General features: G+C 38.3%; 1 protein-coding gene and 1 long non-coding RNA gene across 2 annotated transcripts in view; one reads left to right on the top strand and one right to left on the bottom strand.

Annotated features, from left to right (window-relative positions):
• The window catches only part of GOLGA4 (golgin A4), a 72520-nt gene that overhangs the window by 2507 nt on the left and 43427 nt on the right, over positions 1–26586 (top strand). The window contains 6 exon segments of the mRNA XM_032684497.1: positions 4163–4258; positions 14201–14299; positions 20141–20206; positions 20913–21227; positions 23193–23240; positions 23647–23703. Of these exon segments, the coding sequence (XP_032540388.1) occupies positions 4163–4258; positions 14201–14299; positions 20141–20206; positions 20913–21227; positions 23193–23240; positions 23647–23703 (681 nt within the window).
• Positions 715–25986, bottom strand: LOC116785247. The gene is made up of 3 exons (XR_004356449.1): positions 25813–25986; positions 4148–4238; positions 715–837 (listed from the first exon to the last, which is right to left on the bottom strand). It is a non-coding gene; the product is annotated as an uncharacterized LOC116785247 (long non-coding RNA).

Below are 26586 nucleotides of genomic sequence, written 5' to 3'. Positions count from 1 at the left end.
GAACCTGATACAAGAGCTTTAACCTAGTCCATACAGCTAATCTGCTGTACTGTGGACAGAGCAGATCACATCAATCAAGGGCTGACATGAATGGAAAGGCAGAAGCATAAAATTACATCTGTTGTTTTATTTTGTGTAAAATAGTTGTCTTGCAGTATTTCTTATTCTTCAGTTGCTTTCAAGTAACACTAGGGGGAAATTATAGTTGAATTTAATCTTAGAAATAAGATAGGTTAGTCTTCATGTGTTATTTGAAAACAGATTCTGTAAACGAGGAAGGAATGAGAAGGTTTGTAATGTACCTGAGTCTTGCAGAAAGTGTGAGATATGGTTTTGTTACTTTGCTTTTAGTAATTCAGATCCTTAAAATGGATTACTTTCTGTTGAAACATTTTCAAACCAAATTTTCCTAACACTTTTAATTTCTTAGTTTTGTGAAACTTGTGTTTGCATTAATTTTTGCTCTTTTCTTCCTATACTTGTTGTAGAGAGGTTTCACTCACCATACACTCTCTGCTCTATTCATGTCTCTTGCTTTGTGACATAGAACTTGACATTTGTACTTTGGCTTGCAGTGTCTAAGACTAAATTTACTAACCTAAGACTGTTTAAATCTGGATGTAAAATTTCTCAAGTGTGACACTTTTTCTGAAGAGGTGTTCGTAGTCCTCCTTTTTTCAAATGAATGGTTGGTTAACTGATGTCATCTGTCAGATTGAGAATAGCTGCACTCTGCCCCTCACAGGCTGAGGAACACATCTGTTTCTAATTGCTGACAGAAAAAAATGCTATTGCAATTACAGGTGTCTTGGACTGATACTTGTTGAAGATTATTATCTGAAAAAGAGGGATGAAGAAAAAAATGAGACAGTCAATGCTTTTTTTGCCTTTTTTTTTCATACTGACAGACCTTACCTGCCTGGCCCCCGAGTCAGGACCATGACTGCGGGAACATTGACTTTCCATTTGTGAACACTGAAATTGTAAGGGACCAGTTGTGTCAGTTGAATGTTTATACGTTCAGGTGTCGGATGGGATTCATCCCAGAGTGCTAAGGAGCTAGCAGATGTTATTGTAGGACCCCTCTCAATCATTTTGGGAACCTGGGGAGGTCCCTGCTGACTGGGAGCTAGCCAACATTATTCCAGGTTACAAGAAGGGCATAAAGGAAAACCCAGGAAACTACAGACCTAACCTCAGGACCTGGAAAAATTATGGAGAATATCATACTGGATGCTGTTGAAAGACATTTAAAGAACAGTGCAATCATCAGACACAATTAATATGGGTTCACAAAGGGAAAGTCTTATTTAACTGATTTAATAATCTTCTGCAGTGTGGTCACCTACCTGGTAGATGAATGGATGGTGGTAGATCTAGTTTCTCTGGGTTTTAGAAAGGCTTTTGATACTGTTCTTCCCAGCATCTTTCTGGACAAGTTGTTCAACAGTGGAATGAGCAGTACACAGTGCACTGGGTGAAGAATTGGCTGAAGGGCAGGGCTCAAAGAAGGGAAGTATCTGTCAGGTGACCAGTTACCGGTGCTGTTCCTCAGGGCTCAGATCTAGAGCCAGTTCTGCTTGATCTTTTTATCAGTGATCTGGAGGAAGCAGTTGAATGCACAGGTAGTAAGTTTGGTGATGATACTAAACTGGGAGGTGCTACTGACTCCCGTGGGACAGGAGGCCTAGCTGTGCAGAGGGATCTGGATTGATTATTGCACTGGGCAATCAGCAGTGACATGAAACTGAACAAGACCAACCAAATGCCAAATTATGCACCTGGGATGGAGTAATTCCAGACACGAGTCTAAACTGGGAGAGGAGTGGCAGGAGAGCAGCCCTGCAGAAGAGCCCCTCGGAGTGCTGGTTGGCAGGAAGCTCAGCAGGAGTCAGCAGTGTGTGCCCTGACAGCCAAGGGGACAAACCACATCCTGGGGTGCATGAAACACAGCATCACCAGCCAGCCAAGAGAGGTGGTTGTCCCCGTGTACTTAGTGCTGGTGCAGTCTCACCTTGAGTACTGTGTGCAGTTCTGGGCCCCATCATTTAAAAAGGATGTGAAGGTACTTGAACGTGTCCCGAGAAGGGCACCAGAGCTGGGGAAGGGGCTGGCAGGAATGGGCTCTGAGGAGAGGCTGAGGGTACTGGGTTTGTCTGGTTTGGACAGGAGGAGGCTGAGGGGTGATTTCATGCTCCCTACAGCTTCCTGAGGAGGGGAAGTGGAGAAGCTGTGTCTGTCAGGGGAGATTTGGACTGGGACATGAGAATACGCTTCTTTACTCAGAAGGTGGTCAAAACCTGGAGTAGGTTTCCTGGAGAGGTGTTCGATGTCCTGAGGACCCCTGGTGGTCCAGTGGTTAGGCTGCAGCACTCTCACTGCCGTGGCCCGGGTTCGATTCCCGGTCAGGGAAACTCCCCTGGGCAGATGGAGCTCGTCAGCCCTGTAAGGCCATCCATCTAAGAGAAGGTCACTCTAAACAAACCTACGTCCTGAGGACCTCACTGCCACTGTCCAAGCTTGCTTGACCCTGGCAGATGAACCTTAGGATTAAAGGGTGGGCTCAGCTCAGCACGCACTGTGTCTCACCTAAAAAGTCCACTGCGCAGGCTTGAAGGGTAAAGACCTTTCCCAATTTGTTCACGAAGACTGGCCATGATGATGATGTTCGATGTCCCATGCCTGTCAGTGTTGAAGAGGCATTTGGACAGTGCCCTTAAAGCCTTGCTTTAACTTTGGTCAGCCTTGAAGTGGTTAGGCGGTCGGTCCCTTCTTACTTAACTATGCTATCCTGTTTCATCTCTTCTGGTCTAGCCATTTTCAGTTAGTTAATCTTTCTGTTCCTTGCATGAGATGAATGCGTATTTTCTCTGTGAAGCTTAGTGCCACTGAAATGACTGTAAATTGACAAGAAGTCTGAATGCAGCAGTGAAAACTGTAGAACTGTTAAGGGCAGGGTGAAGATATATGTTGATGCTGCTTCTAAACAGTGACAAAGTGTTCATGAGCATTTGGAAATCAATTTCCTTCTGTGTTATGAGGGCCAGAAATAATCTTTAAAACCCTGGCATTAGGTTGGGGGTAGCAATAACAGGAGAGTAGGCTGTCGGCATGAATAGATTGTCATTGTTTTACAACGAATATGAATAGTTCTGGTGTGAAAGGAATAAATTTGTATTATATTGGCATTAATTCACTAGTGTCCACATTTTACAAAAAAGTACCTATAGATTTAGGCTATAAAGCATGTGTAACTATCTGAAAAACTGTGTATTTTGGTTATATCTTTTCAGTGGTCTGATGCTCTTGTCAATCATGTTTTTGAACATCTAACTCTGTCTCATGAGGCAAGCATTTTGCAAAGCAGAATTTATGTATGCAACCTCAGCAATGGTGCTGCAAAAAGTTGTTAAAATATTTGTGGTGTTTTAGTTTGGTGGGTTTTTTTTTGTTCATTCTGGTTATGTTTTAGAATATACCTAATGAGAGATCTTGCTAGTTACTTTTTTTGCATATGCTTGTTGATACTTTAATGCTCATTACATTTATACTGAAAATTTTATATTTGAAATTTGAATTAGGAGGCTGGAAGCTACATTTGGCTTAGGTTGGTGTGACTTGTTGGAACAGCACTCTACATGAAGTGGTAAAATTTCTGTGAATAGATGTTCAGTGCTGATAGGAACAACAAGTACATATTGACATAATAAAATGTGGCATTTTCTGCTGCCCTTTTTCATTGTTTAGATTCAATTTTATAAATGTCGTTTTTTCTTCTTTTGTCATTTTTTCTTGTTAAAAAGTAATCAGATGGTATTACACTTGTAAATGCTTGAATCCCTGTCAAATCGCAAAACTTTTAATCCTTAAGTAACTGTACTATGTTGCTTGTGTTTTAAATGTGGTCTAAGAGAACCATAGTCAGAAATAATCAAAATAACCTATGTTGTTGCATGTTCTTGTGGCTGATTCGTGACACATTCTGCTCTGGAGACTTTGTAGTAAGGTAGAACTTGTCATGTACAGTTTTTTTCTTTAAATAGTTCTAGACTAGGCTTTACTGAGATGTTATAGTTAGTAATTGCTGAAGAAAATTATGATACAGAATAATTAGTTCTGGACTTTAAGGTATTACTTGTTGACATACCTGATCTCTGTGTAGGTCCTTTCCAAATCACCTCCACCAACGGGCAACAGAAGTAGGACATCTTCATTTACAGATCAGAATGATGAAGGCACTGTTACACCGGACAAAGAGGTCAGTTGAGAACTGTTTTTCAACTTAAAAAAAAAATCTAACTTTGTGTCCTTGATTACATTTTTTTTAATTCCTCAATCTCACTATTTTCTGTGCATTTATAACTATGAATAGTCTAGTTTTTAGCTTAAATGCTGAAGTGTTTAATATTAATAAAACAGACCTTTAAGCTTAACTCCAGATTAGGAAACTTTTTAAGTCTTAGGTGTTAAAAATCTTACCCCTGAATTGAACTCAGTGAGGTAGTGGGACAGAAGTTACATTCAGAGAGACTAACTTTGTTTTTTTGCCTCTTTTGGTTGAAAAGTTAGGTGAATCCAGTTAACTGCACAGGTAATTTGAGGTAGATGATTGAAAAGATTTAAACAGACCATTTGTGATTGTTTCTAACCACAACCACTAATAATTATCAAACTTAAACATACTTGCCCCACCCCACTTCCCCTCTCTCCCCCAAAAAAAACCCAACCCATCCCCTTCCCGAAAAACCAAACAGCACATCAAATGAGCCTAAATTATTAGTCATAAAATATCATTAAAATCACTATTAGGATAATGGGTAACCCTGGCTTGCATAATAAAGCAAACAGAGAAGATAATCTGCACTCATCTTTTTTGATATTGAGTACTGTGGCTCTTTTGAAGTGTCTTGATTAAAAAAACCAACAAATACAAACAAAAAATTCCTTGACTTACTGAGCATGGAAATAGGCTGGTAGCATAAGGGATCATTCTGTGAACTTTTTCAGAAGAAGTATTGAGTTCCTAGTCAGAAAATTCAGACAATCCACTTTAATTTTTAACACCGTGTTTTCTTCAGGAGGTAATCAGTTATACCTGAAATTTGTATTAGATTCCATTATGAACACTACCAATGATTACAACTTGGCAGTTTGCTTCCTGCAGTAGTAGAAATGAAAGGAAAAGTATGTCATGGTTTTGTTTTATATTTATTTTATATTTATGAAATGCAGTATTGAGTTTTCACAGCTGTATCTATATGCGTATGTCTGTCTGTAATGACTTCCCCCTGTCCCTGGAGAGAGATCTCCCTGGAGAGAGATTCTGGTGCTCCAGAATGTCAGCAAGCAGTGTCATCCTGGATAAGTTATTGTTTTTCAGTAATTTCTGTTCTTAATGAAGGGTATAGAAGTAGCATATTGCCACATGAGAACTACCAGTGTGGCCTGACAGTGAGCTGGTGTCGAGAGTTGGTTACACTGATGACCAGTGTAAACAAAAGATTCCGTGCCTTTTTAAAATTTATTCTGTGTGTCCATTGTATAATGTGCAGAGGTTAATGAACAGATTTGGCAAAGGTTTTCAGACTTTTTAAGCAGCAAAAGCTTAGTCGAATATGAAGTATTGAAGCCATGAGACAGTGATGTTCCTCTGTGCAAATGATTCACTGTTTTTTGTCTGTCATTGACTTGGTGCTGCCTCCACAAATGGAAGAAATCTTCCTTTCTTTTTCAGTGGGAAAATAAAGGGAAAGATTCAGTGTAACTTACTGATTGATTGATTGAAAGGTAGAATACTTTTCCTTAACTTGTATTTATTTTTTAAGATGTTTGCTTTTATTCCAGATCAGAATAAGGTATGTGATCCTGAAGGCTTGTCTTCTTTTTCAGTTTAATCACTTGATTTAGTAAAAAACAATAGTTCACAATTTGGATAACATATTTAAAAGATAAATACATTTCCAAATTTTGTTGGATGCTACTGACATGTCACCTGTGTATATAATGATTTCTGAAGTGTTCATAATTTCTATGGAGAGCCACTTATTTTATTAGATGAATGTTGTCCCCAGCAAACTCCGTTTTCAGACTGCTTTTACAGACAAACAGGAGAAGTCAAGGATTTCCCACAGGACATGCCAAGTTACATTGGGAGAATATTAATCTCTAATTACAGGGGTTAGACTGGAGTGATCGGAGAGGCAGAAGGAGAAATAAGATTAAGACTGGTAAAAGAGTACTAAAATGCCCTCAGATTTACAGTTATCCTTGGTCTTAGTGTGCTGCCATGACAATTTTACTTGTGAAACATATTCTTTAATTAAAAATTTAGAAAGTAGTAAAGTGCTAAAGGGATGAAAACCTCTTACTTTTTTGTAAGGACTGGTTTTACATCAAATGGAAAATATTACTAAAAGTAGGTTTAAATTATTAAGACATGAAATTTAATTTCTCCAAATATTTGTCATAAATGTTGACAGTATAATTAAAATAAAATCATCTTTGAAATTTGTTTGTTGCATTACATTTTCATAAAATTCAGTTCAACAGTATTACTACGCTTAAAAAAGATGCAGATACTGTATACTACCTCTGAAAATATATACCCCGATTACATGGGTGTTGTGTCTTTTGGAGGGCATTTTTTTGCAGTGTTCTCATTTCACCAGGCAGTTGTTCTATGTACAGGTGTCAACAGCAGTGGCATTACAGTTAACCGTTGTACAGTGTTTAATACACTAAAAATATTTGCTTGTAGAGTATCATGTGCTAACCCTTTTACTACTGAAAGCTAAGCAAAAGTAGTTTTTCATCATGTTTTCTGTCCTCCCTGTGGGCTGTGTTTTAGTATGTCTTCAATAATCATGATTTTTGATTTTTACTTCTGTAATATCAAAGTTGCAAGTATTGCATGTGAAATCTTTGATTTACACTCAGAATATTTTTAGAATAAAAAGGATTTCAGAGTGAATTACAGTTGTAAATGACAGCGTTAGTCTGATCAAAGAATTTTAATAAAACATACATGCAGACATTCTTGCTTTATATTCTACAGTGATAAGATTTTTTTTATTTTTCAAAATTCCAAAATGTTATCCGCTTAAAATAAACCTACAACTTATATGCTCCATTCGTGGAATAATAAGCAGGTTTCTTTTTCACACCAGCTTTCTTCTTCAGATTGTATTTTATTAGATCTGTGGATGTTCAGTGGCAGTGTTACAGAGAAACTCATAATTTTTTCATGTATAAGGAAAAAGAAGTCTGTCTAGTTCTGTATTCTCTTACTGCAAGTAGCTCATATTTACAGTGTGAGGTAAAAGCATCTATTGGTACTCGCACAGAATTTCTTCAGAAAATTTGTGTATCAGATACTTTCTGACTTCGTATGTTGCCATTTGAAAGGCCCTAGATGATTAAAATACGCTTACTTCGTGCTTCCAGTCTTTTCTGGGGAAGAATAGTGTTTGTTTTTCAGCCTGTTACTGCATTCACTCTGAAACAGAATTTGAGGTGAAAAGCATCGGTTATATTGCTGGAAGTTCAAAATTTTCTTTTTGTTCTACAATATAGTTACTTAAAAGTCGGGCCCACCTGCAGAAGATAAACAAAACTAGTTTGCTGTCAACTGACAGCAAAGAGCTGAGACCTTGCTGTGGATGACCTACCAGTCATGCAGATCGAAATATAACTGACATCCTCTTGAGTGTTATGGAAGTGGCAGCAGAGCACAATATATATAGCTCTTCTTACAGCTAAAGATAAAGTAGCCATGGTACTTTTCAGTCTCACTTTAGTGCTGTTCAGATATATCTATTTTTTTCCTTTCTGACATGCAAATTTAAGACTAAATTTGTATGTATGTAAACTTGAATTTTACAACTCCTGATACTTACACCAACATGATTAGATCACTCATGAAAATTAAAAGCAAACCAGAAAAGACCTTGTATTTGATTTCTGTACGTCCTCTTTCTGAAAATGCAGTTCTGCTTTCTTGGATTCTGGGGCTTTTTTAATTGCAGGGAAAACCTTGAACTTTCAGCTCTTCATTTTTTCCTATTACCTGATCACAGTAGGGATGAGGCATGAAAGAGTATGTTGCAAATTGCACAAACTTTTTATAAATAAATATTTTGTAAATAGGAAAATTACTGAATTATTCACAACTTTTTTTCCTAGCATTCCCCAACTTGGACAAATAACCAAATTTATTTATTTATTTTACTCTGAGGAATGATTTACTTGTCAGTAAGAATTGAAACTCTAAACCTTTAGCTGATAGCTGAATGTGCTAGCTCCTTGAACTAGATGAGCAGATACTGGCTTGTCTCTTAGATAAGTTTTGTACCAAAAAAAATCAGAATGAGAGTCAAATATTGTGATGAACATCAGCCATATCACAGCATGTTAAGGAAACTTTCCTGTATGACCATCCAGGAGCCACTCTGGCAGTCACACTTGTACCATCCCAGACTTTCACTGCTGGGACTTAAGCCCCTTTGCCACAGGCAGCTCCAGCGAGCCAGTGGGTGACTTTCTTGACTCTCTACCCACACTCACATTGTCAGGCAAGTTCCTCTTACTGGCTTGACCCGAGGTTTCCCACAGCAGAGTCCCAGACTTCTGGTTCCTTTAAGTAATTTTATCAAGGTGCAGCAACATAATGACAGATTCAGGCTCGGTGCCTCCAGGCTGAGATCCTGAACAAAGGAATCCCCGGGCTTTCAAGTCTGTGTGCGTGTTCTAATGGTGATCTTTGTTCTGGGGTCTTCTCACTGTTCAGTGGGTTCTGCAGAGTCTCTGGGTGACTGACCACCATCCAGCCAGCACAGCAGGTCCCCATGCCCTTTGTTGGACAAAGGGCTCATTGCTGGGGGTTCCCACCATTTCCTCCTACCCAGGGCACAACCTGCAGCTTGCAGTGCAGCTGTACACTGAGCTACTTGCACTAGATGTAGTCCTTAACAGCCTTCAGCCTATAAATTTGGTGCCTGAGATTAAGATCAGCGTGGTTTAGGGAGATCATATGCCCTGGAGTATCACAGAATCACGGAATTGTTAGGGTTGGAAGAAATCTCTGGAGGTCATCCAGTCCAACCCTCTGGCAAGGCAGGGACACCTACAGGAAGTGACACAGGAATGTGTCCAGGTTGGGTTTGAATGTCTGCAGAGAGAGAGAGACTCCATAACCTCCCAGGGCAGCCTGTTCCAGTGCTCTGCCAGTCTCAATGAAAAGAAGTTCTTCCTTATGTTGAGATGGAACTTTTTGTGTTTTAGTTTATGAACACTGCTCCTTGTCCTGTCACTGGGCACCACTGAAAAGAGTCTGGCACCATCTTTTTGACAACATCTTTTGAGATATGTGCATGTATTAATTAAATCCCCTCTCTGTCTTTTCTTCTTCAGATTGAACAGGCCCATCTCTCTCAGTCTCTCCTCATAAGAGAGATGCTCCAGACCCCTAACCATTTTTGTGACCCTCCACTGTACCTTCTTGTAAGATTCCAGCTCTTGGAGCTACCAGCTCATGGACTCAGCTAGGAGTTTTACTTTAAAATATAAATATTTTAAAGTAATAAATAAATTTAATACCTCGAGATAGCATCAAGAGAATAAGCCACAGATTTGTTCTCAAGGGATTTCTTTATTCATTTAGGGCAGCAAATAAGGGAACTTGGCCAAAGTTCAAAAGGACACCACACAAGCTAGACAAAATGTTCCACCACAGTGCTGACTCAGTATATACTATTAATCCACAACATTTAAATCAAAATCCAATCCCTCCAGCTCCAAGCCACCCTAAGCATCAAGAAAGGAGCAAAGAAAGAGAAGCAGAGGGAGCAAAAAGAAGGAGAAAGAGGGAGAGAGAGTTACCACAGAAACCTTGTAGAAGGCCAGCTCTCACAAATCCAAGTGGCAGGACCACGACCCAAGGCAAAGACATACCTATGGTTTTATCTGCTCTGGTCACTATGGCCAACCCCTCTAGGCCACCAGCCACGCTGGGGCTCCAGGCCAGGGTGGGGGGCAGTATCCTCACTGGCCCTGCCAATCTGCACTGGATTAGGGGCTCCAGGAGGTGTGGTGTGTTATAGTTTTCCTGGGCTGTTGGTGACTGACAGCTACCCTGGGGCTTCCCCATGTGGGCTCCAGGGGCCTGCCATGAGGGATGCAACGCCACCTCACCTCCATGAGGTTCGACCCATCCTTCCCCCTACACACACACACACACACACACACACACACTCCCCACAAGGTGGTTCTGACCCAGTAATAACTGGTCGGGTGTCTAACACCTCTCCAGAAGCAACTTGTCTTTCTTGTACTGAGGAGCCCAGAACTGGACACAGCGCTCCAGGTGTGGCCTCACTAAGGCTGAGTAGAGGGGAAGGATCCCCTCCCTCGACCTGCTGACAGTGCTCCTCCTAATGTCTCCCCGGATCCCATTGGCCCTCCTGGCTGCAAGGGCACACCGCCAGCTCATGGTCAATTTTTCATCCACTAAGACTCTGAGGTCCTTCTCTGCAGAGCTGCTCTCTGGGTAGTCAGCCTCCAACCTGTACTGGTACTTGGGGTTATTTGTCCTCAGGTCTGGTGCTCTACACTTGCCTTTCTTGAACTTCATTAGGTTCCTCTCTGCCCAACTCCCCAGCCTATCAAGGTCCCCACTGAATGGCAGCACAGCCTTCAGGTATATCAGCTGCTTCCTCCAGAGTATGTTTCAAACAGAATGTTGGAAGATCTTACTAGGATTTCTATAGCAAGCTTCAAGTGTGATGTGATGGCATTCAGAGGATTAGAGAAGGTTAATTAAACAATTACATCTTTGCATGCTCTGTTTCTGGTATGCTTCATCCTGCTTGGAGTCACCACTTGTCTAGTTTTATTCACCACTATACTGGCCTAGTGCTAAAGTAGTGCTAGTGATACATAAGACAGTATAGCACCAGATGTCTTTAATGTTTCTGAAGCTACTAAGATAATGCAGAGTAGGTTTTAGGACAAGTCCTTAAGTGCAAGAATCCTGTGGTAATATTGTTTAATTTTGCCTGACTAGCAGGTAGTTTCTTGCCTGTTTTCCAGGCATAGGTGAATAATTTTTAGTTACTTTTAATACCCCTTTCCCTAACATCCCCCCTCCAAGTTAACTAGACAGCTAGTTCTTAAAGCCATATTGAATAGATGATTGAAAAAATTAAAAATGCAGATAAAAACACATGTATATATTGGAAAGCATTAAGTAGTGTAATTACAGGACTCACTAGAGAGCTTTGCTTATAATTTAACAATAAAAACATACCTGTCAAAGTAACAAAAATACTGTGAGCCAGTCCTTAAGTATTTTCATTGTTGGTCACCCAACATCCGAGAACAGAGGGTAAACTTGCTAATGGGTAGATACAACCAGTTCTAAATATGTTAAAGAAATAACACTCTTGGACCATGACCGAGCATGTTCTGTCTTTGGTAGCTATTTGAAGTGTGAAACTCTTGGCTACTGGAGAAGAAATACTTTGGAATTTCATTTTGATACAGTGATTACTGTTCTGCCTCAGTGCTGTATTTTGTTCTTCTTTATTTGTAGGGTTGGCTCCTTCCCTTTTGTGCTTGCCTCTACTCAGTTGACAGCAGGGTGAAGCTGAGATTATTTAGAAATGTTCTTGTATCTGATCAACATCTGTGAAACTTAGCAGAATTGCTAATTGCATTCTACTGTTTGTGTAAACTATTAATTATGATAGAGACCCCGGAGTTGTATGTCTCAAAACTCAAGCAGTGCTGCATCAATTTATATTCATAAGTTTTTTTCTTTCTTTTTCTCAAAATCATAACATAATATGGATTGGCATATTTTAGGCAGTGGATAGCCTGATCTTCCAATCTTACTAAAAAGGAGTTGCACACACTCTATATCAGTCTACCAGGTAGTTTTGAGTGGATTTTTAAAATTAACTCCTGCCATTGTTTAAAGCTCTCTCTCTCTTACCTGTAAGTTTTGGGGGTTGTAATTAATGTTTTGTGAAAGAATTAATGTCTAGGCCTCCTGTTAGAACTTGGCTGCAATAACATGGTCGTGGACTTCCAGGGATGACTAAAAATCCTAACAGCTCTTAGGTGCTGAGCAAACTGACAGTCCATCTTTTTTTTTGGAGCGGGGTGAACTTGTTAGAGATCAAACAGTAGTTATTTTTAATGCAAATTGTTTGATGTACTAAATAATAGAATTAGGATAAAGTGAAGTAATGCTATGGTGAAATGTCACAACTTAATATTTTGAGAAACAAGCATTAGCATGCTGTTACTCTGAAGAGAGAATTTAAATCACCTGTGATTTCTGAAGTTCTTGGGTTACGTTGTTAAAAGTGACTTAACTAAGCTGAAGATAATATATGTTACATGTTGAAAATGTTCATAATCTTTTGGTTAATAATATTTGCTGTAATCCATTTAACAGTGCTTTGCAAACTGTGTTTTATCTTCTTAACTGATCTTCTCCAAACATACAAAGTAATTTCTATCTTAAAAGATTTCATAACTTTATTTGTGGTGGAGAATTTGCGTGCTTCTAATTCATGCTTGTAGTACTGCTGCTGTATGTTTGTGCACTTGTGCACGCATAATATTTGCCTCTTTCTTTTTCTGGCATATATCCTTTTAAGAAGAGGAATGTGTGCAAAATGCATAGCAGGGTCAAGGCTATGAGCTTCTACAATTGTCAGCACTGGAGGAAGATTTTCTGGAATCATTATCATTTACCAGCTTTCTTATTTTTCCTTTGTCTGAAAGCTCAGATAAGGAAACTTCTATCGGTTTTACACACTTGAATGCATATAGCAGGAACTTTAACACAGTTTACTCTTTAAGCATTACACTTCTAATAGGCTGAGACTGGTGACCAGTCTCACAAAACTCAGCAAGTGTTTGCAACCACAGTGAATGCAGAGGGCAAGTGTGTTGAGGCCAGAGGGGTGAAAAAGATTGGGAGCGGGAGAAATGTGACCATCTCTTTTATTAGCAACTAGTCTTTGTAGCAATTTAAAAGTGAGAAGTTTCAGCTGAGTTTCTCAGACCTAGCTAGCTACTGGCAAATCCAACAATCAGAAGCTATTGTATATGGCTGTCAATGAACATTAACCACTTACTACAGTTTCTGAAAGGGTTTTGTGAACATAAATTGAGAGCCATGTAGTGGTCCAGATCTTACATATGAAAATATTTTTCTTCTCTCAATTTGAATTGATGTAAGTAAGCTACTAGAGCACTGGAGTCAATGTAACTGTCAGAAAAAAAAAAGTAAATCAAACTCTTAACTTATACTGTAATTTATTTGGTTCCTAAAAATACTATTTAGTAACTTGATATAGGGTTTTGTCTCATTATTTCAGAACAGTTTTGCTTTATTTCATGTTTTGGTTCAGTCAGCAGACAGCACAATTCTGAAATCTCAGGCTGTAAGAAAGGCTGAAAGAACCTTGAACTTATATATAAATGAGTATAATCATGAGAAGAATATTTTTTTGAAATCTGTTACACATCCTAACAGCATTAGATTGCATTACATTAAATATATATATCCAGTTTGAATTCAAATTCCGGTCTCCTTCACTTCATGTTTTCATCTCTAGGGATTTAAATCTCTTCTTAGATACTGACTTGATAAAATGGTTAATTCAACTTGTGGTATTTTTACAAAATAGTGTTCTAGTAGTTTAAAAACAATATAAGGAATTTTTTTAATGTAGTTAGAATTCTAGTGTATAAGAGCACTGATGATAAATAGTCAAAAGCAAGCAATTTATAGTGTATATAACTGAAATACTGATAGAATTTTTAGAATAGTGGGTTGTTCATGCATAACAGAGAGTGTATAGGGCTCAGTGGTATGTGATGATAGCTCATCTACAGAAGTTTAAAAAAGTGCCTGAAACATTTTCTTTATCTTTGGCTAAACTAGGATCTGTCTTTTAAATTGCGTGCTTCTTTACTACCAAATGATAAAAATTGTATTTTGGCTGTTCTGAAATGATCTAATGCATATTTTCTGGTTATGTCCTGCCTTTATCAATATCTGTTGTCTCATAAACTGCTGTATTGTTTTATTATGTTTTTAATAGCATGGAAAAAATGAGTAAAGTTGTGCAGTGTTCTTTATTTCTTGATTTATTTTCATTTTCCTCCTTTTTGCATTGAATGACAGCTGTTAGCCGGAATGATAGCAGAGCCTGCTTTTCTCTCTGAGTATACTATCTTTGCTTTGGATCCCACCAAACAACCTAAGCCACAGAGTGACAGTGTGGTGAGTCCTCCCACCCCTCTTAGTAATGCCTTTAGCAGGTGGAGGAGAGTAATGTACTAGAAGGCAAACCTAGTGTTGCTTGTGGCTTGTTCTCACAGATGTTGCTAACCCTGCACTAAATTTCACAGAGGTAGTACCTGATAACTCCTGGCTGGTGTGCTGTATGATGTGAATTTATCGTGACATAAAAAAAATTAACATTTTCTCTTATACAGGTAACCGTACCCTACACAACTTTTAAATAATTGTTGCACAAGTTTGTATGTTTGTTGCATAGAATCTTCCATTTCATGTTTGTATATGTCTGTATATATTTCAAGATAAATGGATAGGATAAATATTGAGATTGGTTTCGTGTAAAATTACATGCTTTTTGCTGTGTACAATAAAGGTTGCTTGTCATTTACTACTAATGGTAGCAGGAAATAATTATTTCACATCGACTTTGAAATTAATCTATATCTAGTTGGTACCCTGGCAGCTATTATTGTCAGGATAACTAACCTTTTTTATAATAATTGATTTTTATTTTAAATATACATTTCTTTGCCTGGAATTGTTGTTTTCATCGTGTATAAGTGGAGAAGCTCAGTGAGAAGAGACGAGACGTGAAGAGAAAGAAGCAGGCATAGGGACGAAAGCAGACTTCCGCTTTTTTACGTAGGCACGTACAAAGCTGTATTCTTGCTATTGTCACAGGTCTGGAATGGCATCCTTCACATGCTTCAGAGGCGTGGCATTCCTGAGTCTGTAGTCAAATCACAGTATTTTTTAGAGCCCCAGCTCATCCCTGATGCTTTTCTGGTTGAGTAATTACTCTTTGCTGGTCATGCAGGGGCTGAAAATGACAAGTCACTGAAAGCTGTAGCAGGATAGAAATCTAATAAGGAGGTGGACAGAGCAAAACACACCATGTTGTGTTGGACTTTTCTCTCTCAGGCTAAGCAAGATTGGACAGAAACAATGATTAATGATTAAAACGGTGCTCCATGGAAAGTCTTAATTTGTTGCAAATGGTTATGCTTTTTTAGAGCATGTCCTTAAAACACTGATTCATTACTATTTCAGTTGTGTTTTCAAGATTGAATTTTTTGATGGGGACCAAAGAGGACATGCTGAAAATCTGTAGTTTCAAAATAGTTACTAAATTTTTTTTTCAGTTCTAGATATTTTGACCGTATTTGAGATCCAGCAATTGCTACTTAAAGATTCACTGCAAAATTAACCTTTTTGGTTTTCACTACATTACAGAATATCTCTAAAACAGTTTTATTGCAAATAACGTATTTGTGTGATTGCTCAAATGTTGTCTTTATATGATCTTTTAGTATATACTTCATTGGCATATTTACCGGCTTGCATATTTATATACAAGACTGCATACATAACAAATAGTTATAATGTACAAGTTATTGTTAATGTGTACCAGTGTGTATTAATAATATGTTACCTGTAAAACTGATTTTTTTCTCTGAGTTTTCTGAAAACTCTAGAGCAGTACTCTCACAGTAGGAATTGGGAGGGGGAGAAAACAATGAGAATAGAGAATGGGATGTCTGATTATAAAAACAATTATATTAAAAAGCACCCTACATTATGTATGTTTGGGAAACCTAGATAAACTAAAGATGCAGGAGAAGGAAAGTTTCATCAACACACACAAATGCATATTAATTCTGCTAAATCAAACTGTGTGTATGCAACTGATATGTGATCTAAGAGAGTGAATGTCATAGAGAAGTGACTGTAATTGTGGATTTTTTTGGCGTAGATGAAGTTGGTATAAACTCGTTACTAACTAAGCTACATAGGTTTTGTTGCATTTCGTTCAAAATATTCTTGGACACAATGTCGTTTTTAAAAGAAAAATGAAAGGGAAATGAGGGGAAAAAATGTCTACTAAGCTTTCTTTCCTTTCTCCCTCCATAATTTACTAAGTTTTGGAATACCTGAGAAGGAGTGAGAACAGTAAAATGTTTTTAAATTAAAACATTTAAGCTTTCACTTTTCAGACTTACTAATCTATTTATACCTTTGAGAAATAAGTAAGATGAATTAGTTTGCATTTCAGAAATAGGGAAGTAAGGAGGTGTAAATGTCACTAAAACACCCTAATGTGCTCCAGTTAAAACTGAGTTATGATTTATACATCTTCATAATAAAAAGAAACCTTTTTATTAGAGATTGTAAGTATATGGATGTGTATGTTCTATGAGTTTGTGGAGGAGACACTCCCCTTGGTTTCCAAAAACCCTGATTTAACAGCTGGGTTTAAGACGTTTGAAATGCCTGCTCGTGCTCTCTGATTCTGGTTTTGCTGAAAGCTCTCATAAGACTTATGAAAGGCTAGGGCATTTAAGCTCTTGAAAGCCTCTTGAATCAATACTTACGTATAGCAACTTCCATTCATAGTAGCTTTCAGTGTGTGGACATCTGAATACAACCCATTGCACAATGATGTAGTCTTGTAGCAGCTACATACCTGTGGTGGTCCAGTTTTTATACAAAAGATTACCAGTGTATCCCTTTTATTATTTATGCCAGTGGAAAGTCTAACCTCCAGATGTAGTTTCTACTTTTGTTCACACAGATTGAGTAGAAAGACGCCAGCATAAAAAGTAGGAGAATTTTAAAAGTGGCAGCATTAGTTTAGTTTTGAAATTCCATTTTTGAGGATCTTTGTAAGTCCTTAAATGGCAGATTTTTAAGCATCCTCAAAGAAAGGAACAGCATCCATGGGTTTTATATTAATAAAAACCTTATTAAATTTAATAAATCTACTTTATCTTGTGTTTTAAGTAGATGTTAAATATTAAATTATTCTTATGAATTACATGTACAAACCCTTCATAGTTTTCTTTAATTCTCTTTACGTATATCAGAATATATGATTTTTGAAAGAAGTATATGTAGTTAGTTCGTAATTCTTGGTAAAGTATTTGTCTTCCTCTGTTGTCAGGCCTGTACTAGCATGGTAGATGCTTTGTAAATTGTAGAACAGAAAATTTTTTATTTGGATTACCTTATTATTAACTTTCCAATTAGGAAACGAAAAAGAACAGGTAAGGGAGCTGAGAATAAATGTGGAAGTGCTGTAGATTAAAACACAGTAAGAGCTGTTAAGCCACTAGGAATAAATCCACCACCACAGGATAGTGTTCTGAAGCAGAATGCAGATTTTGTTCAAGCCAGGTGAAGCGCAATTTCCAAATTCAGACTTCTTGTATGTCTGGTTATTACTCATTTAATTTCATCTGCATCTGGGTGACTGCTCAGTACCCTGTTTTCCTTAACTATCTGAATTTCTCTTCTTTCTGTGGTATTTTTGTACTTCCTTAAGATCTTTTTAAAGCCCTTCTACACTGTATCATTCCTCTGCTTTGTTAATATTTAGGTATGCTTATCTGCGTATCCAGAGTAGAAGCTGTGAATGTGATTATGTGGCAGATGCATACAAGGGGGATTATGATTCAAATTTCAGTTATATGTACACCTTAAATTTTTCAGTTTGCATGTAACTTTCAGGGTACAGCTGGATTTAAAATTAAGAGTTACACTGCTTTTAAGTGAATTTACCCATATATTGTTTGATATGCCTCAGTGCTTTGCTTCTCTTGGACAATTCATGTCATTCATGTCCAAGATGGTTTCTAGCATGTGTTGCTAATTCAGTTGGACTGGGTTTAAAGAGCATAAAACCGTCTGGATTTGTATAGGTTAGAGTCATAGAATATCCTGAGTTGGAAGGGACCCACAAGAATCACCAAAGTCTAACTCTTGGTCCTGCGCAGGACAGCCCCAAGAATCACACCATGTACCTGAGAGTGTTGTCCAAACACTTCTTGAACTCTGTCAGGCTTGGTACTGTGACCACTGCCCTGGGGAGCCTGTTCTCATGCCCAACGACCCTCTGGGTGAAGAACCTTTTATAATATGTAGCATAAACTTCCTCTGACAGAGCTTCATGCCATTCTTTTGGGTCCTGTCACTGATCACCATGGAGAAGAGATCAGTTCCTCCTCCTCCACTTCCCCCCCTTAGGAAATCGTAGACTGCAATGAGGTATTTCCTCAGTCTCCTCCAAGCTGAACAGACCAAGTACCCTCAAGGCCCTTCACCATCTTCGTTACCCTCCTTTGGACACTCTCTAACAGCTTAATATCTTTCCTGTATTGCAGTGCCTAAAACTGCACACAATATTCAAGGTGAGGCCACACCAGTGCAGAGCAGAGCGGGACAATCCCCTCCCTTGACTGGCTGTCAATGCTGTGCCTGATGCCCCCCAGGACACGATTGGCCCTCCTGGCTGCCTGGGCACTGCTGACTCATATTCAACTTTCTGTTGACCAGCATCCCCCGTTTCCTTTCTGTGCACTGCTCTCCAACATCTCTTTCCCCAGTCTGTACGAACACCCAATGTTGTCCCATCCCAGATGCAGAACCTAGCATTTTCCCTTGTTGAACTTCATATGGTTGGTGATTGCCCAGCCCTCTAATTTGTTGAGGTCTCTCTGCAGGGCCTCCCTACCTTTGGGGGAGTCGAGAGCTCCTCCCAATTTAGAGTCATCATCAAACTTACTTAGTGTACCTTTGAGTCTTGCATCCAAGTAATTTATGAAGCTGTTGAAGAGAACTGGGCCTAAGATGGAGCCCTGTGGAACCCCACAAGTGACAGGTCACCAGTCTGATGTTACCCCATTTACTCTTTGTGAAGTTACCCCATAACTCTTTGTGCCTGACCCATGAGCCAGTTGCTCAACCATCGCGTGCTGTTTGCTGGACATTTTGTCCAGAAGGATACTTTAAGAGACAGTATGCAAAGCTTTACTGAAATCTAAAAAGTTTATAACAAATGGCTTTCCTTGGTCAGCTCCATGGATAATCTTGTCATAAGGGAAAATCATATTTGACAAGCAGGAGTTTCCCCTTGTGAAGCTGTAATGACTGTGACCAATGACTGTGGTGTCTTTCAGGTGTTTTTCAATAACTCCCAGAAAAATTTTCTCCGTAATTTTACCAGTCACTGAAGTGAGACTAATAGACCTGTAGTTTCCAGGATCATCCTTCTTGAAAACTGTGACGTTATCCAGCTTCCAGTCACTGGGAGTTGGTTAGAAAACACCTAAACGTAGGACATAGGAAAAGCAGGATAGACAGACTAGGAACAGAATGTAAAAAAAAAAAAAAACCACCAAAAAAACCCAAAAAAACAATGAACAATAAACCCCAACAAACAAAAAAATTGTTTTCTACTGTGTTGGTTTTGTTGGTTTGGGTGGGGTTTTTTATGTGTGTGTGTTTTTTCTTTCTTTGGCAGTGCAGAGGAATGTACACATGAAGTTTTTTGCCATATTTTTTTTCTGAAAGTTTAATTTTCTTCCTCTGCTTGTTTGGAGTTTAAAACAGCTTGTTACCAGCACTCTTTTTCCAGGTAGTTTCCACCTCCCTCAGTGCAGTTAAACAGAGAAAGACGGTGTTACAGCCAACTCTTACTCATGTTGGCTGTAAACACTAGTCATCAATTAGATTTTCCTGCTGTCATTTTGGCTTTTGGTGTTTCTTTGATTTGCGCATAAATGTTATATAAATAATCACTCTGAGTAACTTAATTGGAGATATCACCATTTGCAGATGTCTCGTACTAATCCATGCACACATAGCTGCTTTGTAGTTCTGTATATTGCAGCAATCTGTTCTGAATTTAACAAACTAGCTTGTTTGCATGAAGAGAAAGTACTAAAAACACAGGCAAGGTAAAAGTACAGATGGTATTTCTAGGAATCAGTGAATTACAGTCCTTGTAGTGTCTGTTCCTTCTAATGGTTGTTTTTCCTGCTGTAGAACTTAACTAAACAACCACTTCGAGGATCCACAGAAAATAATGGAAGTGAACCAGCCTCCCCACAGGTATGTGGAGGACATGGGGGGTTTGTTTCCTCCTTCCCTGCTGTGTTGTCTTTGTGTTACTTTGGTTTAAGTGCCCAGTGTGTATCTTCATGCTGGAGTAGGGATGATAAATCCTTGCCTGTCAGGATACTAGGGTATTTTGTTTATGTGTAATCCCATTAGCTGGTATTAAGTGGTGTCACTGATGTGCAGAGGTTTGTTTTTTTTTGGTAACGGTATGTTAGCAGACTGCCTGCATTGAGATGCATCTTGTTGCACAGCCATCATGGGATACAGAGCATTAACCTCGCTTTCAAGAGTACGAGGCATATTGCATGACTGGAAAGCTAATTTCTACCTGAAGGAAAAGAACTGATAGGCTTAAAAGTATTGTCACTAGTGGTAAAAGTGTAAGTCATTTAATATATCTTGGGAAAAACTTTAGCTTGATGAAATTGAGTTAGCCGTGGCTCTTGGTACATGCATCCCAACATTTGATCGTAGGGGCGACATTGTGCAGTAATGCTTTTGAATCACTTCTGTAGCACCAGCAGTATATAGTACCATAGCACAGAATCTTTTGGTCTAGAACAGTGTCTTTGGTGTCATGCATATGTTAGGCAACAGTCATTTTGTTGCCCAGATCGGGTCTCTCTTTCCTGGGCTTTAGCGTGTCTGTCTGCCTAAAAGCAGTGCAGAAATAATGACTTGCTTTGGATTTTTGCAGCTAAGTGACACTCAGTCTTTCACCCAGAGGCTTCAGCTTCGAGTTTCCTCCATGGAATCTTTGTTTCGAAGCCCGGTGAAAGAGACCCCATTCCGCTCTTCTTCTAAAGAGTCCCTGGTACGAAGTTCTTCGAGAGACTCACTGAATCGACTGGACTTGGATGCCCTCAGTCCCACATTTGACTCACCTTCTGACATTGAAAGTGAAACAGAAGAACCTTCTGGCAATATGGACAGCCTCAGCAAAGAGCAGCTGCTGCAGCGACTGCGCAGAATGGAGCGCAGTTTGGGCAACTATAGGGTAAAATACTCAGAGGTAGGCAATGTAGTGACTGGTTTAGCTGGGTAGAGAGGGGAAAAAGATGAGGCTTACAAAGATTGCAGTAGTGGATAATCTTTTTGTTTTCCTGTTTGGAGCAAATGTTTCAACTTAAACCTTACATGGAAGTTAAATTATAATTCAAATTGACCTCTAGAGAGATCAAATGTTTTTCCAGTGATAAAACATGGAAATCCTTTTCTTCTCTTGTTTATAAATAATTTCCTCATGTCAGCAGTAGAGGTTAGTTAGTGGTTACTCACAGAAAGTAGGCCTATTAAGGTTTCAGCAGAAAGCCTGTAGCAGAGGGTGGAGTTCAGGACAGAGCTGAGCATGATTTGTACTCACATGACAGCAAATTTACTTTTGTTCTGAAACTTTTTCTTGAAGTGCATAATGTATATTCTATGCACGTACAATAGGTAAGCATTTTGTTTTAAAGAAATAAGTTCTATTCTCCATAATTTCCAGATATTCCCTGTAAGGAATTAATTCAAGGACCGTTTCTTTTGCTATTTTAGTGAACACCAATGATATAAATAGTTTTTCTACTCATTTCCCAAATTATTGGGAAAGTAAAGCTGTCTGGGATTGGGGGTTTTTTGTTTGTGTTGGCTTTTTTTGTTTGTTGTTTTTTGAAGTGTGTGTTGTATTTAAAACTGGATGTTTGCACTGTTTTTTTGCAGTTCTTTTAATGTTTGCTGCCCTCAAATACAAAAAGTGCTGTGTAGACTTTTGTGTACTAGTGTCAAAATCCCTGGAATCTAAAATATGTATACAGCAATTGCAGTATTCAGCATATGCCTGAAAAAACAGTTGTCTCCCATTAATTTTTTGTTCTCTTCCAGCTAGTATAGTAGGTATTTTTTTAAAGTTTGTGTAAAACAGTATTGCTAAAGTGAAAATTCTTCAATTTTTGGGTTTGTTTTGGTGTTTGGGGTTTTGGTTTTTTTGTGGTTTTTGGTTTGTTTTTTTTTATTAGTGTAGTCTGTTTAGTAAGTGTTAATTTTCTGTATCAAAAAGGCTTGGTGATTTTTTCTGTTTCTTTAGTTCAGTTGGAAAGAATTGCTTTGCTGGAGCTTGGATGACAGTAGTTTCAATATATAATGAGTAATTAAAACATAAATATTTTTTCTCTCTTAAAGTAGGATACAGAGTTAGCATCTCAAAAATATGGTGAGGGAAAGCATCCATAGCAGTTTTAGTTTTCTTTTTAAGTGCAAAATAAATATGACTTTGAAATTAAAAGTAATTTTGAAAAAATCTTATTTTATATAATAATTTGAAGTTATCTTTTGACCTATTGATTTCTAGTTTGAGTGTTTTGGATGTGTTTTCCTTTAGTTTTTCATCAATTTGAGAACAGAATATTCTAGTTCCAAGTGCCTTTGGCAATTGTAATTAAATTTTGAATTAAACTAAATTGTGCAGTTATTTGTTAAATCCTTTGTCAGCTTACAATGAGAAATATTGTCCACTTTCAGTCTATCTGTATGCTGGCTATATGCAAAGCACATGGGATGAGAACATTACACAGACCCTTTTTTGCGAAATTTGTAAATGTATTTTTTAATGCTTACTCTTTGTAAAATTACTTAAGCTCCCTGGGACATGCACTCTTTCAAATGGACATCCCTGTGGGGTAGCTGTCTGGGATGTAACTTTCTGATACTGTTGGGTTTTGATCCCCTGTATTGAAGCATGGTATGTCTTCTCAGCAAAGGGAAAACTCTGCATGAATGCTGAGTAACATGACTGTTTTGTGATGTAGACTTCTTTTTTAAAACATTAGAGATATTTTATAGATAGAAAAAGGAAACACTGAGAAAATTTAAGTACACTTCTGTCAACAGTGTTCTCAAGTGAAGAGTTTCAAAATGCACACAGTGATACAACTAAGGAAATTATTTCAGTAGCTATTAATTAATGCATTATCATCATTTAACCCAATTTCTGTTTTAGCTAGTGTCTGCTTATCAAGTTATCCAGCGGGAAAAGAAGAAGCTACAGGTAAGAATTACTTTTCATCTTCTCTTGCCTGAATGCTTTTTTGAATCTTAAAATGTGTAGTGCAAATACAGATTTAATTTTCAGTGCACTGTATGTGTGCGTATAACAAAAGATTCTATTATCTGGGATTTCTAAGGTAACCAAGTTAATACTGATTTATCAAAATAACTGTGAAGCTATTGTACTCCAGTCTTTTTTTTTTTTTGCATCAGCTGAATTCAGGTGATAGATTGCCAACCCACAGCTGGCAATTTATGATAATACTTACACATCAAGCATGACTTGAAAGAGAAATACAAATCATTGCATCTTCTGCTGAAGTACAATTCTGTGAATTTATTTATATATTTATATTTTTATAAGTTACATTTAATACACCTGATCTTTATTCTCCCTTTTTCTTAAGAGCATTCTGAGTCAAAGTCAGGATAAAGCACTTCGCAGAATTGGAGAACTGAGAGAGGTAGTAATTTTAATTTCCTTTACTGATTGCATGTTTACTTTATAGCACACCTACATAGGATCTTTTTCTACCTAGCTTTTGATTTTTTTGTTCACTTTACAAAATATTTCCTATTACAGAGCACTTTTTTTACTGCTTACTTTCTTTTTTTCATATGGGTTTACTCCTCTGCCTTGTTTTCCATTCATCAGCTTGATACTGTACTCTTAAGACAGAGCAGTGCATCATACCAACTGAACTCTTCTTTTTTTTTGATTGTGAAACATGTAGATGTGCATGTGGTTCTTGCAGTATTGTTGGGCCCAGCCATAGGTATCCCTGTGCAATTTGTTGCTCTTCTATTATCGACAAATTCTAATGTTAGGTAAATACAAGTAGTAGGCACATTTTAATAAAAATATCAGTGACTATAAAAAAAATGGGGATAAAATTTTAAAAAATATTAATCTTTATCTCATTTATAATATTTATATTGTTTTTTTGATTTTAGTATAGTTTGATTTCAGTCATAAAATCAGGTAGGTTATGTTACTGTCTCTTTAGGTTATAGTGAAATTAAAAGGAGAAGCTCTAATATATTTGGTATTGATAATAAACACGTTGGACTTATTTAAAAAAATGTACAGATGATCAGGCGGAACAACTTAAAAGGGCAAGTTCACAAAAGCTATGTTGTCAGACCCTGGTGAAGCACAATGGGAAACTGAAGCCATTTTATTGCTGCAAGAGCAAATGCAGCATCAGGTTTGGAGATGGGCATGGACTTCTCTGTCCACACTCTTACCTTGCTGGAGATCTGGGTAGCAGTTTGCTGTCATGCAAACCATGACATTTGCCCAAAGCCACAGGCTTTGTGTGTGAGTGCAGTCCTGCTCTTGGCCTGTGCCATGCTGAGCAGCAGCACTGGCCTGGAGGTTGCAGGAGCCATTAGGCTGTGGTGAGGTCTCACCTTTGCCTGAAGGCAGACTCACTCCAGGCAGTTGGGTGTCTTACCCCCAGACAGGGACCAGGACTCGTTCCCTTGGGGTGAGGGATAGTGACTGCGAGCATCTGACTGTGTGTGTACTCGTGCCTCATGCTCACTCACCCACAGGGAACTGTCCCTGTGTTACCGGTCAGGCAGCCAGTCATTTCAGAGGAGGTCACTGGCAAATTGTCAGGCAGTCTTCAGCAATGCGGTGAGTAATTCAGGTAAGCGGGTTGTGAACTGTGTATGCCACCAGGGTGGCATTTTGATTCGGATCTGTGCTGCTTCTGCCTCAGCAGCTGAGAACAGTGGGCCAGAGTGCTGGGTATAGCGTGCTCGTCTGAGCTGGAGCCTGTGCCTGGGCTGTTACCATGTCCTAAGCTTAACTATGAGCCCATAGAAGGGGAAAAAACCACAGCATTACTGACAGAAGTGGCTTGCTAGTGTTGTTTCTTTTCCGGACTGCTACAAGGTCAAATGAAAGAAGCTCATTCTATGTTAAGTCCATATCCGTGTGCTCCTGTAGGGTTAGTTTTTCAGCTTAATGCTACTTGATAAAGTCAGGAAGGCAGATGTATACCGGAGTTAAACCTTTTGTTTATGATAAAAGGTTGGACATGTTCATTTTTATTTTTCACTTCTGTTGTAGTCTTTGTGATTCATATATGTAGATAAGTTATACATATATTTCTGATTTATATATATACATTTATATATATATATTTGATGTAAAATTTAATTTCACTCTTACAAATCTGGTAGATTTAAAGAGTCCTTCAAATCTAACGCTGAGATTCTTTTTCATTAATTGATAAACTTCAAAATGTGTTTTTCTAGTCTTTTGGAAGCCTAAGTGTTGCAGCATTAGGTAAAGCAGACACAAAAGAAAAATTACAAATAAAATGGTTAGTTTCCACTGTGGAAGCCAAAATGGTAAAAAGTAGTTCATTCATTGATGTAATAATTGATTACCAGAAATTGATTTTAAAATCCTTTTCTTCATCATACAGTCAAATTTCCCCATAAATATGTTGAATCAGACAAGTTTCTTCTAAGAGGGCCAGGTAAGAATAAATTATCTCCTTTGAGGCCCAGTTGACAGTGTGAAATAGTCCCTAGACATCCATGTGTCTTTTGCTTACCTTAGTTTTCTCCTGTTAGGAGTAATTCCTCAGAAACAGTCTTCAAGGAGTCTTCAGTGTTCTCCTTCTCAGAAAAGGATCAGAAGCGACTAAAGGAAGGATCTAAAAAGGGCCATTTCTGTGTTGGTTTCAGTAAATCTCTTTGGCACTTTTTCTCACACTGACCTGCTTTGCTTCGTTTGGAAGGAATCACTTCTAAAGGTCAGAAGCACAGGGCAGAAGTGTGATTAGTAGTTACTGAGAACCTGAGGCAATGCAGCGTTAAGAAGTGGATACAGTGGATATAGGAAGAGAGGAATTTTTGCAGTGACACCTTCCATCACTGTCCTGCCTGTGCATGACTGGGCAGGCTCAGCTAACACAGCTGTGGTTCTCAGAGCTGGTATCAGGGTCAGCTGTGGCAGGGGACTCTGTTGGAGGTAAGGGACAGCAAGAGTAAAAGCAAGATTTAAAATTGGAGTAAAGCAGCATAGAAGCATCTGGTGCCCTGTGTTTTGTCTCATTTGCTTTTTCATCCTTTATTTTCTGTTATCCTCTGTCCTTGCCTGGCTAATGGAACTCAAGTTTATGGATGGGGATTGCTTATATGCAAGTGATCTTTGCAGAACAACGGTCATAGAAGGATTCTTTTCTTGGGGTAAATCACTGGGAAGATACATATGGATGAAGTAAATATATAAATAAAAAAACTTAAAATACAAGTTTCAGAAAGTATTTACAGTGCATGCATGAAATATGTGTGGTCCTGGTTCTCTCAATAAGCAGTTAGATGTG

Source organism: Chiroxiphia lanceolata, chromosome 1 (assembly GCF_009829145.1).
Source record: "Chiroxiphia lanceolata isolate bChiLan1 chromosome 1, bChiLan1.pri, whole genome shotgun sequence".
NCBI lineage: Eukaryota > Metazoa > Chordata > Aves > Passeriformes > Pipridae > Chiroxiphia > Chiroxiphia lanceolata.
The sequence above is the reverse complement of the archived record's forward strand: the minus strand, read 5'-3'. Positions and strand labels throughout refer to the sequence as shown.